We start from the raw sequence: 16805 nt of genomic DNA, 5'->3' as shown, positions 1-16805 counted from the left end.
ACGTGCTGTATCAACACGCTGCGGTAGTGGTAATAGACCGTTAATTATATAGTAATTAAAATTAGCAAATCCCAATGCTTTCTGTGAAAAATGATCATATTGCATTATTCTGGAAACTAAGCGTAAGGAAGTGATGTATATCCTAAAATTGATTATTCCTATCTAAGCGTGTATATGCTATTACTTTTATTTATAGCATTCGATATGTCAAAAGATTATAAAATAAACAGACCGATCTCTGTCGGCCTCTTTCGTATCTTAGCATCCAAACGAATAACAGTGATTATTCTAACACTCCTCCGAAAACCAGTTTAATATCCCGTTATCTACGATACAGTGTCTCGGTAGTTTCCGTAGTTTCACAGTCCGCCTTGTGCATTACTCGACCCGTACCGTATATAATATTTGGCGACGAGGAAAACGGATTGAAATCGTGTGCGCGTGTGCAACAAGTTTTCCGGTGCGGAATTTGCCGGACAAGGACAGTGAGAGGGAAGCTGATTTTGCCGGTGACAAGCTACAGTCGTGCCCTTTGGCGGCGGCGTGATTTCGGCAGCAGTGGAGCAGAAGCAGGTGGTAGATTCCGGAAAGTATTCGTTGGGTACAGTGTAAGTAAAACAAAAGCCTTGAAAAAGGCTGGGGCGAGCATTTTGGGTGCAAATAAAACGCCATTTTGAAGCGGCAAAAGGACGCCGGATAATTTTATTGTTCAAGTTGGAAACAATACACGGAAAAAAATTGTGAAAAGAATATTTTCATATTGAAGTGTTTTTTTAAATGATTTTTTTATTGACGAAAAGACAAGAAAAGTGAAAGGTTTTTGAAAGTAATTATTAATTCGTGAATAATAAGATTTCCTCTTTTGTTTTCAAATAGATAAGGACGACTCTCGTTGGACCGGTTGATTTTTTCCTTTTTGGAATTATAGGACGGAGATTTCCGAGACAGGTTACACCCCCGTGGTTGGTATTCGATTGTGGTAAGTCATTTTTTTCTTAGTTTCATTATTTGTGAAGTTAAAACCTATTGAGTGAATCTTTTGATTCATTGAACGTGAAAAAGTGCACACAGTTGGACAAAGAAACACATAATTGAACAATAGGCCTGTTTTCGCATGAATGGCGGATACGTATTGAGGAAATTAGATTTATTTAATTTTAAATTGTTTTCGCTTATTGGTGAGATTTATGAAAGTTTTTTTATACATTTATGGAAATATTTTGCATTTAATGTATTTTGTGTATTTAGTTAAAACCAATTGAAATATTTGATTTAGTGTGTTTTGCTATTGTTCAAACAAGATATTTTAAACATTTATTCGAATTATTTTGGATTTATTGATTTATTCAGATTAAATTATTTCGCATATAGAAACCATATCGTACGTAGCACCGAACATCGACCCGTACCGCAAAGGGCAATCTTTCGCGTCATGGTTCAAGCGACTTGGGTACCACTTCCGTATCAACAAAGTATCCGATGCCGACAAGAAGGACCAGATGTTTCTTCTTGGCGGTGATTATCTTTTCGAGGTTGCACAGAATTTATACCTCAGCGAAAATTTGCTTGATGAAGCACCGCTTGAAGAAATAGTTGAAAAACTTAAGCGAAGATTGGATAAGTCAGAATCGGCTTTGATTCAACGGTTTAAATTCGGATCACGAGTGCAGCAGCCTGGCGAAACAGCCAGTGATTTCTTATTCTCCCTTAAGCTCCAGGCGGAGTATTGTAATTTCAAAGACGATAAACAAGATCGCATTCTAGATCGAATACTCATTGGTTTGTCAGATGATAACTTGAGACAGAAATTATTAGCGGAAGATGGGGACAAACTTAATTTAGCGCAGGTCGAGAAAATTGTTACGACGTGGGAGTTAGCGGCTTCTCATGCAAAAGCTTTGACGCAGGACGGTCCTCCAGGGCAAATTGCTTCTATTGTTGGAGGTCGAGGAGCACTTTTGCAGCGAATTAAAGATTTAGCGCAGGGCTTCGGATCTGTTAAAAGCCGTTTAGGATACAGGCCTCCGTTTCGTTCCCCGGTGAGAAGTAGATATTGCAGTGCGAACACCCACAATGGGTATAGCGATCGCGTCAAAGATTCCTCACAGTCCAGACAGGCTAGGCAAGTGCGATTCCAAGAACAGAGAAAATGTATCAGAATGCAGATATTCGTCCGGCGGAGCTGAAAAGTGATAAACCGAAAATTGACCAGCGAATATGCCACTACTGCGGGTTAAGAGGTCACGTAAGCAGGGAGTGTATAAAACTGAAACAGTTTAAGAAAGACCCAATCAACAACATCGATATGGAGAAACCCAGTACCAGCAGGGATTCCGGTTTGTCAAACATGATGAATCGTATGAGTTGGGAAGACAAGAGTGATGACTCGGATCAAGGTGAATTACAGTGCATGCATGTTTCTTCCATTAACAATATAAGTCACCCATGTTTACTAGAATTAACTATTCAGGGAATTAAACTGCAGATGGAGATTGATAGTGGCTCCGCTGTTTCCGTGATTGGGAAGAAGCTATTTTTGGCTAAATTCGATTTTCCTCTTGAGAAAAGTTTAAAAAATTTAATAGTGGTAAACGGTTCCAGATTGAAAATTGCTGTTTCGGTTGATTTTCGGAATAAGAAGGCAAAATTGAAACTTTTAGTTTTAGATTGTGATCATGATTTTATTCCTTTAATTGGGAGAACCTGGTTGGATGTTTTCTTTCCCGACTGGCGAAATTATTTTGGTAAACAAGTTACGAAAAACAAATTAATTGACAACAAAAGCAACGACGTGATGTATTATGTTAGAACTAAATTTTCTGATGTTGTCATTGAGGATTCTTCGAATCCCAATAAAGGTTATGAAGCCGAATTGGTTTTACACCACACTTATTTTTAGGAAAGCTTATGACGTTCGCTACAGATTGAGGGATAAACTTTTAGAATACTTGGACAGGTTAGAAAAAGAAAATGTTATAACTCCGATACAAACAAGTGAATGGGCATCTCCTGTTATAGTTGTTAGGAAGAAAAATGACGATATTCGTTTGGTAATTGACTGTAAAGTGTCAATAAATAAACTCATTATTCCTAATACTTACCCATTACCTGTTGCTCAGGATCTTTTTGCTGGTTTGGCAGGGTGTACTGTTTTCTGTGCTCTAGATTTAGAGGGGGCATACACTCAGTTGTCATTGTCAAAGCGTTCAAGGAAATTCATGGTAATTAACACTATAAAAGGTCTTTTTACTTACAATAGGCTGCCACAGGGGGCTTCCTCTAGTGCAGCTATTTTCCAACAGATAATGGAACAGGTGTTGCAGGGAATTGAGAAAATTTACGTATATTTGGATGATGTTCTCATAGCTGGAGTTGATATGGAAGACTGCAAACGGAAGCTTTTTGTTGTTTTGGATAGATTGTCCAAAGCCAATATAAAGGTTAATTGGGACAAATGCAAATTTTTTGTAAATAGCTTGGAATACTTGGGACACATTATTAGCGAAAAAGGTTTGTCGCCATGTGCTAGTAAAATAGACACAATAAAAAATGCTAAAACGCCTAAAAATGTGACTGAGTTGAAGTCATTTCTGGGTTTAGTCAACTATTATAACAGATTCATTCCTGGTTTGTCTTCCAAGTTATATTGCTTGTATAATTTGTTGAAGAAAGATGTTAAATTTGTGTGGAATGATGATTGCGACAAGGCTTTTAATAACTCGAAAAATTTACTTCTTGAAACCAATTTTCTTGAATTTTATGATCCCAGAAAACCAATTGTTGTAGTCTCTGATGCTTCTGGCTATGGTCTTGGCGGAGTTATTGCGCATTCTTTTGGAGGGGTAGAGAAACCCATTTGTTTTACATCGTTTTAGTTGAACTCTGCTCAGAAGAAATATCCGATCCTTCATTTAGAAGCGCTGGCACTAGTATGCACAATAAAAAAATTTTATAAGTATTTTTATGGACAAAAGTTTACGGTATTTACTGATCATAAACCGCTAGTTGGAATATTCGGAAAAGAAGGAAAACATGCGATACTTGTGACAAGACTTCAACGTTATATACTCAGGGCTGGTAGCGATGAATGCCGTTCAAAATAGTGACTTTAGTGACCAACGATGACAAAAAAGTGACCAAATAGTGACTTTCAATTGCAGAAAAAGTGACCGAATAGTGACTTTTGTATGGAGTTTTTCAAACTTGTATAGAGCTACAAGTTACATTAGCAGTGGATACACTATGCCCAGGGTGTCGATAATGACCCCTATTAGCATTGTTTGGGCATCTTTAATAGAGTTATAAATTGTATGGGAGTAACAAAATGAAATTGAAACTGTAAAAATGCCATCTTCAACAGATGTTGTAGTTTTAAAAATTCGAACAGTTTCGTTAGAAAATTTATAACTGGAATGCTGCTCAGTTGTATTTTTGCACGAATTTGCAACAGCATTTACTCGAGTTATATTTTGTGCAAAACAAAAGTAGAACACTTCATCAGCTTCAAAAAAATCAGTTTCATCGACATCTCAACAGTTTGACATTTGAATTGGTATCGGAAGATCATATTTTTGTTTTTCAGTATAAAACATGTGCAGTTTGTAACTGCTACTGAAGATGCATCTCTTGTTTTATATCTTTGACCGTTGTAAAATCTGTAAATCGAGGAAAAAGTATAACTGGAACATTACTAAAGATGCCCTCTACGGAATAATTCTTAGATTGCAAACTAGTGTTTTATTTTTGAAATCCTTATCAAGAATGCTATCAGAAATCAAGAAAAGGCAAAAATAACAAAAGCATGAGAATTACTGCTACTGGTCACTAGGGCAGTTCAAATTTCAAAAATGTTCGAAAACTCCAACTCCCATATGTCTATTAGCATCATTTTGATAATATAGGAGTCCTGGCAAATTTTCAGGCAATTTGGTGGCCATTTAGGGGTGGCGCGAAGTCAATTTATGTTTATATGGAAATTTGTATGGGAAAAACTTAAAATTTATTCAAATCTCCCTACAACACTTAAATCGTGATGAATTCAAATAAACATCCCCAACCTCCCTTTTTGGAATCTATATAAATGAGACCTACGGATAACACATTAGTTAGGAGTGGATTGAACGGTTATATTGACAGTGTGAATATGGGATAAATGGCTAAAATGGTGTTATTAGCCTCAACGTAGCAGTGGAAATATAAATCAAAATTAATGAGTTACCCACTGGTTGAGCTCAAATAAATTCCAAAAATGGAGGTTGGGGATGTTTATTTGAATTCATCACGATTTAAGTGTTGTAGGGAGATTTGAATAAATTTTAAGTTTTTCCCATACAAATTTCCATATAAACATAAATTGACTTCGCGCCACCCCTAAATGGCCACCGAATTGCCTGAAATTTTGCCAGAACTCCTATATTATCAAAATGATGCTAATAGACATATGGGAGTTGGAATTTTCGAACATTTTTGAAATGTGAACTGCCCTACTGGTCACGCTCATCTTCACCGTAAGGATGGAGAGGATAGAAGCAAGAGGCCAGCGACTGTAAAACTCTCATAAGTACCACGGAGTTGGATATTTAGGATGGTATTTGTTGGATCAGCCAGAAGCTAGCAATGTGGCCATGGTACCTCATATTAGGTAACACATCACGAAAAGGTATCTATCCGGCCTAACGAAAAACGGATAGTGCGTTACAGGTTGTTACCCAAAATTATGTTGATAATTACAGCAACATTTGTTGTTTAATATGTGCTCGAAGTTTTCTGTATAACAGTAAAAGGATGATTGGAACTTTTTTGGTGCATATTTCCCAAATTTTATACCTATATTGCTACCAGATTCACATTTGGTTTGGTTAATAATAATAGAAGGTACAAATGATTTTTATATTATTATTATTTTTTACAATAGGCAATGCAAAAACAGTGACTATAGTGATTATTTTCCGAAAAATAGTGACTTTAGTGACTTTTGGGTGCAAATAGTGACTTTTTAGTGACTATAATCAAAATAGTGACCAAGTCACTAAAAAGTGACTCGCTACCAGGTCTGTATATACTTGAGTTGTCGATATATGATTTCGATATCCAGTACAGGCCGTCTGCAAAAATGGGTAATGCTGATTTTTGTTCGCGATTCCCATTGGAGCAGTCGGTCCCAAAAGAGCTTGATTTAGATTGCATCAATTTTAGCAAAGTTGGTCCAGTTGATTTTACTATTATTGCCAAGCATACAAAAACTGATGGATTCTTACAAAAAATTATGAGTTTCTTGCTCCATGGTTGGCCCAAACGAACTGAAAAACAATTCATGAATATTTTTGCCAATCAGCATGAATTGGAAGTGGTAGACGATTGTTTACTATACCAGGATAGAGTGATAATACCACAACAATTACAAAATGAAATCTTGAAATTGTTGCATGCCAACCATGGTGGAGTCGTAAAAATGAAGCAGCTGGCAAGACGCTCGGTGTACTGGTACGGAGTTAATGCTGATATAGAAAAGTTTGTTAGTGCATGTGATGCTTGCGCTGGAATGGCAGTGCATCCAAAACAGAAGATAGACACAAAATGGATTCCTTCCACCAGACCTTTTGGTAGAGTACACATAGATTTTTTCTACTTCAAGCATCACGTTTTCTTGTTAATCGTTGATAGCTTCTCAAAATGGGTGGAAGTTGAGTGGATGAAAAATGGAACTACGTGTAAACAAGTTGTAAAAGTATTGTTAGCATATTTTGCTAGATTCGGGTTTCCAGACACTCTAGTGTCAGATAATGGTCCTCCGTTTAATTCTCATGATTTTAAAAACTTTCTTGAGAGGCAAGGAATACGGGTCCTAAACAGTCCTCCATATAATCCTGCTAGTAATGGCCAGGCGGAGAGATTAGTTCGTACTGTTAAAGATGTATTGAAAAATTCCTACTTGACCCAGAATATTTGAGTGTAGAACTGGAGGATCTTATAAGTCTATTTTAATAAATTTTAGAAATAATATGACGACGGATGGGTATTTTCCTTCCGAAAAAGTTTTAGGCTACACACCTAAATTGTTAATCGATTTGATTAATCCTAAACGACACAATAAAAAGTACCATCAACTAAGTGCAATGATGAAATAACCACTAGATCTAAAATCAATACAGAAAGAGAACCTACTAAAGATCTTTTGGATAGTCTGATGGCGGGTGACGCATTATGGTACAAGAACAGCAATCCTCACCATCAGGCTAAATGGTTGAAAGCGTATTTTCTAAAACGAGTTTGTAAAAATATTCTACAGATTACAACTGGAAACGGAATAACTACCACGGCGCACCGTAGTCAAATTAAGATCATCGACGATGCGGACGGTCGTACGCGGAGACGGATGGTGGTTTATGTCGATCCTATTGTCGATACCGATCCATTACCACCACCACCTAGTACGTATCACGAGGAACCATGCGAGGAGCCCTTCCGGGGATTCTCGGAGAGCGACTTGCGGGGACGAGAAGACGAGATACAAACGGTTAAGCCGAATCGAAAACGAAAGATGGATGAACATTTGGCGCTCGATGGCCTGCCGAGGCGTTCGAAGAGAACGCGGAAGAATTACCATAAAAGTGAATTTCAATATTTTTGAATCGAAATGAATTTTGTTATTATTGTTAATATTTGTTAACTATATTTTAAAAAAATTGAAATACTATCGAATAACTCCCGAAGAGGGGAGGACTGATGTATATCCTAAAATTGATTATTCCTATCTAAGCGTGTATATGCTATAACTTTTATTTATAGAGCTTGCTGACGTTTCATCACCTTTCTCTTTCAAGCGCATAGGCAGAATAGGATTTGTTTTCATCGGGAAACGTTTCACGATGAAAACAAATCCTATTCTGCCTATGCGCTTAAAAGAGAAAGGTGATGAAACGTCAGCAATCCTTATAGCATTCGATATGTCAAAAGATTATAAAATAAACAGACCGATCTCTGTCGGCCTCTTTCGTATCTCAGCATCCAAACGAATAACAGTGATTATTCTAACACTCCTCCGAAAACCAGTTTAATATCCCGTTATCTACGATACAGTGTCTCGGTAGTTTCCGTAGTTTCACAGTCCGCCTTGTGCATTACTCGACCCGTACCGTATATAATAGAAGTTGTCACCACCCCCTTGATGATCAGAATCTAGGTACGTGGGCAATAGTCCCATATCCGCCAACAATAGGTTCTAACAATATAGTGGACCCTAAAAAAATACTTCTCGGAATCATCGCGATAAAATAAAAACAAAAGTTTCACATGCATAAAATGTATATTAGTGTACTTACGTTAAATCCTTAACCTAAAGATTAATCTGTGTGAGTGCGAGTGTTATCGTGTATCCCTCGGCGACCGCAAACCGTGGTTAGACCTGTGCGGTTATATTAATGGCGACGGCGGCGTGAATGAAAAAATCAATGGCTGAAAAAATCTATTTGAACGCGGATTTTTGGCTTCACGCGGCTTTGATTCACACGGTAGGAATCGCTCGTATGAAAATCGATTTCAGTGGATTAAAATTGCAATATTCTTGTTATATTATGTAGTTTATGATCGCTCCCTCTGAGCGTAATTTATGAACAACCCCGATGTGTCATATAGATTTAAGTTGTTACTTTGCTCGCGCACGGTTGAGACGTGAAATAAAGTTGTCCTCTCGAAACGTGTTTATTTTTATTTCTACGAAATAAAACATGGTGTCAGAAGCCATCGTGGTGTTCTGAAAGTGTTTCCGGCGTCATTAAACGCGCGGAAGTGTGCGAGGAAAAAACGAGCTCGGGTGGTGGAAGAATCATTCGCGACCGAGACAGATAATTACAGTGCGCGTGTAGCAAACAAGTCGAATTCTGTCTGGCGGCCATATTTCTTTCGCTGTGCCTACTTCGTGTGATTTTCCCGACAGTGTTGAAAATTGTGTTTCAGAATGAATTCCGAACAATTTTCTCGATTTATGGAGCACCAAAATGGTGTGTTTAGAGAAATGGTGCTTGCACTGCATCAAATAGGTGCACCACAGCAAGTAGAAAAATCTGCAGCTCTTCCTGTTCCTCTTCCTCCACCGCTAGAGCTGGAAGGCGATATGGAGCAGAACTTCGATTTTCTACGATTCTACGTTTGTCGATCATCAAACAGCACATTTAAAATAGTCTATTAAAGGCGACACTAATCACTAACTGGTTTCAAAATGTCATTTAAATTAACACTATGTATTTTGAATCCACTATTGACAGCTACAATGGACAGTTTATTATTAATACTTGCTGAGTAATGGAGCGTACACACTGGTCAAGCAGTTTGACCAACATTGACCCCACCTCTCGTTTATTTATTTATTTATTGTCGTCAATCATAATTGTAGACCTATTTACATTTGTATTCTTAACTATTCTAAATAACATTAAATAATGTTGATACTGTTTAAACTTATTGTAAAGTGTCATTAGCTTATAATACGAGAGAAGATCTGTTTCAGCTGTGTTTTGGACATCGATAAGTCAATAGTGTCACAATGTTTATTATAAGTGATCATCATTTGATTCATTGGGCCATTTTTTGCATAGTTTGTTCGATGATAATTTTCGGAGAATATTTGACGATGTCGTAAAGATCGTAATGGAACATAAAAATTAAGTTTTGATAATAGCTCCGTTGAGTCAATTCTGTTTGAAACAATATTGTTTATAAAAGTTATCATTGCTAAATCTCGACGCACTTTCAGTGAATGAATATTGATGAGCTTACAACGAGCTACATATGGTGGCAATGGAAATTCGGTCCACCCTAACTTTCGTAGTGCATATAATAAAAATTGTTTTTGAACTGACTCAATTCTGTTGGCATGAATAGCTGAAAATGGGGACCAAACTATGCTGCAATATTCTAAGATTGGCCTTACATAAGCTGTATATAGTGTTTTTTATTGTGTATGGGTCCTGGAAATTGTAACAGAATCGTTTTATAAAACCTAACATGTTGTTGGATTTGCTTACAATTAAGTTATAATGATCGATGAAAGTTAGTTTTGAATCCAATATTACTCCCAAATCTCTTACTCTATTGCTTCTTACTACGTTCTGATCATCAAAACTAATATTTGCGCTGAGTATGTTTCGTTTTCTGCTGAAGGTTATTGAGTTGCATTTTTTTATATTCAACTGTAGAAGACTTTTTTTACACCATATATGGAATACCAATATTTCATCTTTGAATGTATCGATATCCTCGACAGTTTTGATTTTTAGGAAAAGTTTCATGTTATCTGCATAAATTAAGACATTCAATTTATGAAGCACAAGAGGGAGGTCATTTACAAATAAAATAAAAGGTAACGGACCTAAATGAGATCCTTGAGGAACTCCAGAAGAGGCTTGTATTGGGGTTGATAATTTTCCTTTGAATCTTACAATTTGAACCCGACTTGTTAGATACGATTCAAGCCAATGAAGAAGTTTTGGTTGAATTCCCATCTTCTGCAGTTTGAACAAAAGCATGGGTAAATCAACGCGATCAAAAGCTTTGCTAAAATTTGTGTACAAGGCTTCTACATGGTGACCACTATCCATTGCATCCAAAGAATAATTAACGAACGAATCAACGAATTGCTTAGATGTGATTCGATTTTTAATTTGAACAAATATTTTTTCATTAACAATTGCTTCGAACAATTTCGGTATGCAAGATATAAGAGCAATACCACGATAGTTACGAACATTGGATTTTATACCAGATTTAAAAATTGGAACTAAAAATGATTTTTTCCATCCAGTCAAGCATCCAACAAGCACCGCCAACAGCGGCGCGAACACTCAACAATACCACACACGTGACCAACAATATCACACACGAACGACCAAAGCGTCAAGTTGAACACCAACAATCAAAAACGATATGGGGGTTTATGCGACTTCACTACAAACGCTCAAACATGTTCGGCGAACTTTGACTCCGCCCCCGACAGGTCAAACCAAAATCAAATCGCTTTGATTTATTCCAACCGAGCCGCCAACCGTCAAATGGTTATTCGAACAACTTCACACACGGTCAAACAAAGTAGCAACAGAAGCGTTTTCTTGGGGGCGGAGTCAATGTTGGTTCAACGTGTTTGAGCGTGTGTACGCTACATAAGACACTATAGACTGGCCCAGCTTAGTATGGGGAGAAAAAAAAGTTGTTAAATTCCACGGGGCACCCCCCAGGATTGTGTCTTTGGGTGAGAAAATCAATCTCTCAAAGTTTCAGCTCAATCCCTTGTTGCATAAGCTGGCGCAATTTATTTGAAGTTTGTATGGGGATTTTAGTCAAAATATATAGACGAATTTCGCGCCAACCCTTCTATGGGGCTGGCAGCACCATCTCAGAATCGAATGAAACTTGGTGGGCATAAAGATATGGTATTTCTAAGCCACTCTGCATACTTAGTTTTTCAAAAATTGTCAAGAATAACATTTGATAATTGTGAAATTGTGAAATTGTTCTGTAGCATACCAACTGCCGTTTCTGCAATTCAGAGCTCAATCGAGCAATAAGAACCAATTTCCAGATCGAATGAGTGTCGGAAGCGTATTTTCCTATATATTTTGACTGAGATCCCCATACAAACTTCAAATCAATTGCGCCAGCTTATGCAACAAGGGATTGAGTTGGGGGGTGCCCGTGGAATTCGACAACTTCTTGTTTCCTGGGCCAGTCTAATAAGACACGATGATTAACCAAATTGAATATTTTTCCTGAAATTTGGTTAAAAATGCCAAACAAGTTCTTGATGGAGTTCCTGAAGGAATTTCTGGAGGGAACTAGGATTTTTTATTGTGAATCCCTACAGGCATTTCTTAGGAAATTTCATTAGGAATTACTTTATAAAATCCCATGAGAATTTCTGCAGAATTCTTTCTAAAATCCATTCAGGTTATCTGGGAAACTCCTTTATTAAAATCATACAAATTTCTCCAGGAATTAATTCGAAAATTTATTAAAGAATGAACTAGCGCCCGATGGAATTCCTAAAAGAATTTTCGAAAGGACTTTCCGAGGGAATTCCTGAATATGTTGGAAAGAGTTTATGAATGCTTTTCCGGTAAAAGTTTTGAGAGTCGTCCCAACTAACATTTAATGTCAATGTAAATGTTATTTCAACATATGATCATATATATCATATGATACATATGATCAAGAACTTCTATTCAATGCTTTTACCAGCAAATCTGGCGAATCTATTCAGCTGTTTTTGACGTGCCTGCACAACTACTTTACAGCACAGAGAAACAGACGTATCACTCTACGCATGTTCCATCGTTGATCTTTTGAACGGTGGATCCAATTTTTTGTAGGTGGTCGATCGGCCACCGATGGCGCTTCCATCGGTTTTGCTTGTGTTTGACGTTTGCTCACTACCGCCACCTGGTTGCCGCTTGTCCACCTACAGTTTATTTAGCATTGGGCGGTAATGTTTCCGTGACGATGATTTTGATTGCATTTTGTTCTAAGTAAGACGTCTGTTTCTCTGTGTTTACAGCATGTTACACAATTTTTTCTCAATCTTTACTAAACCATTTAGTAATATAATTCGCTTCAATGGCGCTTATTCAGATTTTGAATCTGTTAAATAAGTTTTATACAGCCACTGAATTCAATTTGATTAAATATTATTTGAGAGGAGAGTAAATTTTGGAGTTTATTTATTGTTTTTTTTTTGTGAAAACTCAAATACCAATTTTGTTGCTACCTAGATTCAAACTCCTGATCTCCTGATTCAATGGCCGCTGCTCTGTCATCACCGTCACTTTGACATATGTAAATAACAAAGAAAATTATGGATATGCTTCTTCGCATACCACGGTGCTCCCCTGACCGTTATTAACAAAAAAAAATTCTCCATCAAAACTAATACCCGGAGCTGAATTCTGGGGCTATACTGCATCTCTGGCCGAAATTTGAAAAAAATCGTAGGGCCCGTTTTGGAGTTACACCCTTTTTAAGACGTAACTGATATATATCGAAGAAATTCACAGGATTCTGTTTCAACACGATCTAAATTTTCTAAGTTGTATCCCCATCTAAAATGATTATCGTATATAAATAATCATCTGACTTTTTTCTGGATTATTAGTGGTTTTAGGAACATGTTCCATGGATTTTGGTCATAAATTAAAACCACACTATCAAAAATCCAACCGAAACAAAATCGTGTGAAAAACTGAATTCTGTGTATAACATATCACCAAATACATATTTCTCAACTTCCAAGACATCGTCAGCGATAAAAAAAAGATTTTTTTTTGTTATAGCCATTAGTATTCTATACAAAATTGTTGACTATGACGATAAGTAATATGAGATTTGTCAAGAACATTTAAAAATAAGATTAGCTTTATCTTAAGTCTACATTCAATTCTAGCCAACTACGTATGATTAACTCTTTTTATTTATGATTAAATTAAATGGACAATATCAAATGCACACATATCTTCTTCTCGCAATAAATTTCATCTCGCAAGAGATGGGTTTTATACAACTTCGGCGTATATGTCGATATATACTCTTTGTGGCATCCCTGCCCAATTGTATTAAAAAAGCCTTTTATATGAAACTTTGGGATATGATATTTGGAGGTCTTCGGAAGATCCTAACGTTCCCAGGAGACAACGAACTTATCAATTGCGACATAGAATCCAGGTGAAGGTTTATATGAGGAGTTGCAAACATTTTGAAAATGCTTCAAAACCTTTAAACAAAAACCACAGATGTCATTCACATAGGGTAATTGTACCACTATTAATAACATGCTCCGATAACGCCAACAATTTTAGATCTAGAGAAATGAAATATTAGAAAAAAGTTTTAAGGTCCATTAAGGGCTACTTGTTTACATAAAAACACAAATGTACATAACATGTGACAAAAGTTATTCTATATAAAAGTTATTGATTTCAACTTGATACGTGTCATTTCCAATGCTCTCGTGCATGCTTACTGCTGAAAAAAATAACAAAAATGAGAGCAACGCAATTTGCACTTCAATTCTATGTTTTTGATTGATATTGGTATGGGTACATGCATTCAAGGAGCAGTAACCCATCTGTTCTTTACTAAAGCTTCATCCACACATCCATTATTTTACAAAATGTGCGCAGTATCGAGAAGATCGTGGTATGCTCAGGGAAGCCGTTTTTATGCTTAAGATACCTTTGAGGTACCAGACATAACCCTACACCTTAAACCCATAAATCTGCCCATTTCGTTTCAACACTGCTTTTATGTAACGTTAACGAACAAAGAGTGTTCACGTGGATTGAAAGAGAAGACACTTCATCAATATAGAATCACTGCCCTTGTCGGGAATTAGATGTATTTTTCGCAGCATGCCCGACTTTTTCAATTTTTATTAGTAGCTGAATATTTACAATAGTCCTGGAAACGCCGCTCTCAAGTTTTTCTCGGCTTCGCAATTAGTCATTATTTCTATGTATTATCAGGTTTATAATCTTAAGTTCACCTGCAATAATGTACTCGAAATGGTTCAATTTGACAAACTGTTCCATATAAATATGGTTCGAATTTTCCAGGTAATAAGTGTGGATACAAAGACAGCACTTGTAGCCGATTGTCGCCAGGTTTTGAAATTTTTGTTTGATCTGGAATTATTGAAATCGATACTATTTTCAAAAACCACATTTTCGTCAAGGATATGTCTACTGTTTTTAATACATTGATTCAAATCTGGTACATCATTGTAGTATGCAACTGGTATATCAGCAAACTACACCCGATTCTGTTTTTACACGGCCGTGTAAAAAAAAAATCCCATACAAAATGTTTGCAAAGTTGCTCCATTTTGCATGATTCGTCGAGAAATCATAAAACTTTTTTTACATGGATTTTCAAATTTTTGACTGAAAACTTTTTTTACGCGGAACGCATCCTCCGTGTAAAAAAATAATCGGGTGTACTTTTATTGCTGACTGCTGAATGGAAGTTGTGAAATATGCATAAGACGAGATATTATATTGATTTTCTTCGATATCTTACAGTTACGTCTTAAAAAGGGCGTAACTCCAAAACGGGCCCTACGATTTTTTTCAAATTTCGTCCAGAGATGTAGTATAGCCCCAGAATTCAGCTCCGGGTATTAGTTTTGATGGAGAATTTTTTTTGTTAATAACGCTCAGGGGAGCACCGTGCATACCCTATAGGTTATTTTACTAATTTTTCTATTTTTAACTATTTTCAGATTCATGCTGTATAAACGTTAGAAAGAGGCCTACATGCTGCTTTCAGCACATAAGCTTAAAAATTATGTTTCAGCATTATTTCAACCATTATTCAAACATCTGTCAGCATGCTCTGTGGGCTAACCTTTACGCATCATCAATCGCTGAAATTGTTTTTAGGCAACATTTTCCCGATCTGTATAGATGCTACTCTGCTGCTAATCGTTTAACAGTAGCCGTCAACAGCAATATCGCTTCTAAATGGCTTGTTTTCTTACATTATCTGCTAGCATTAATGACAGCGCTTTGTCAGTTGCTATAAGAGCAGGTGAATACCTTTATAGCTGCATTACCTGCATTACAGAAATCAATTGACGATTAAAGGTTGCATGAAGAAGAAGAAGTCGAAGGATGATATCTGAAAAATATTGCATGGGGAAGCATACGGGAAGTTTTTTAAAACTCATCTCAAAAATTCTAGAAGCAATTTAATTAAAAACGGTTAGCAGTACGTGGTTGGACTTTCCTTCTACTGCATAATTAACGCAATTTTTCGATTTCAAATTTTATTTTATGATATCATACTTGATATACAGTATAAGAAAAGTCCAACCCCGTACTGCTTTCCGTTTTTAATTAAATTGCTTCTAGAATTTTTGAGAAGAGTTTTAAAAAAATTTCCGTATACTTCCCCGTGCAATATTTTTCTAATATCATCCTTCGACTTCTTCTTCTTCATGCAACCTTTAATCGCCAATAGCTCATACACAGCTCCGTCAACAAAAATCAAATGTAAACCTTTTTTTTTTGACGTTCCATACAAATAAGCTATTAAAAGAAGCAGTATAAGGTTTACTTAAACGTTGTGTAATCTTCAGAGATACAGAAGTTGCCTAAAAGCTTCGTTAGTTCATTTATAGCGCCATTACGCTATATTGTTAGTGCTATAAGAACAGCGAAAACGTTTTCATCGTGAATGCTACTCACCGTAATATGGGAAGTTGCTAACAAGCAACTCAGTTACATACATGAGCTCTTAACCGATAAGCTTTGTTGCTAATTCAGACAGAGCTGTTTTATGACTATATGAAAGCTGCATAAATGATAAAAGATGAAATATATTCGGCACAAACTGACTAGCTGATAGATATTTGGGTAATAGTCGAGTTGAAGTTTAAGGGATTATTTGCGGAGGCTTTTCTTTTATTCAGCATTGGCTGCTTTTATTCAAATATTATACAGCCAAAGGCTAGAAGTTGAAGCTTTTAGCACCAACATTGTTAGCTGGGTCCTTTATGTAATATATGGAAGAATTTATTAAAGGAATTCCTGATATAATTACATACATAGCATGTATATGTGTACTGACATTAAATCCTTAACCTAAAGTTTAATGTGTGTGAGTGTCAGTGTAATCGTGTACCCCTCGGCGACCGCAAATCGTGATGTCTGCCCGGACAGAACGCAAATGATGGCATAATATTTGTTAGAGCTTCAGTATATGAAGATTTACAACGATAAATGTGATCAACCGATGTGCCTTCGTCCGATCCACCAAAAAACCAG

At 36.6% G+C, this 16805-nt stretch overlaps 2 protein-coding genes across 3 annotated transcripts in view; both read left to right on the top strand.

Annotated features, from left to right (window-relative positions):
* Positions 1-252: 252 nt before the first annotated feature.
* Positions 253-16805, top strand: part of LOC134227407 (zinc finger protein 275-like) — a 35144-nt gene continuing 18591 nt past the window's right edge. The window contains exons 1-2 of one of the 2 annotated variants that reach the window (XM_062708848.1): positions 253-573; positions 877-979. The gene's annotated coding sequence lies outside the window, so the exon portion shown is untranslated. Of the gene's footprint in view, positions 609-876; positions 980-16805 lie in introns of both variants that reach the window. The other variant, XM_062708847.1, reaches the window with a different exon arrangement.
* On the top strand, positions 2293-7689 carry LOC134227412 (uncharacterized). Its single transcript, XM_062708857.1, has 2 exons — positions 2293-2396; positions 7289-7689. Exons 1-2 carry the CDS (start codon positions 2382-2384, stop codon positions 7628-7630), a joined length of 357 nt encoding a protein of 118 aa, XP_062564841.1. The 5' UTR covers positions 2293-2381; the 3' UTR covers positions 7631-7689.

This window comes from Armigeres subalbatus, chromosome 3, assembly GCF_024139115.2.
Source record: "Armigeres subalbatus isolate Guangzhou_Male chromosome 3, GZ_Asu_2, whole genome shotgun sequence".
Lineage (NCBI taxonomy): Eukaryota > Metazoa > Arthropoda > Insecta > Diptera > Culicidae > Armigeres > Armigeres subalbatus.
Note: the sequence above shows the minus strand (reverse complement) of the source record. Positions and strands in the feature narration are given on the sequence as shown.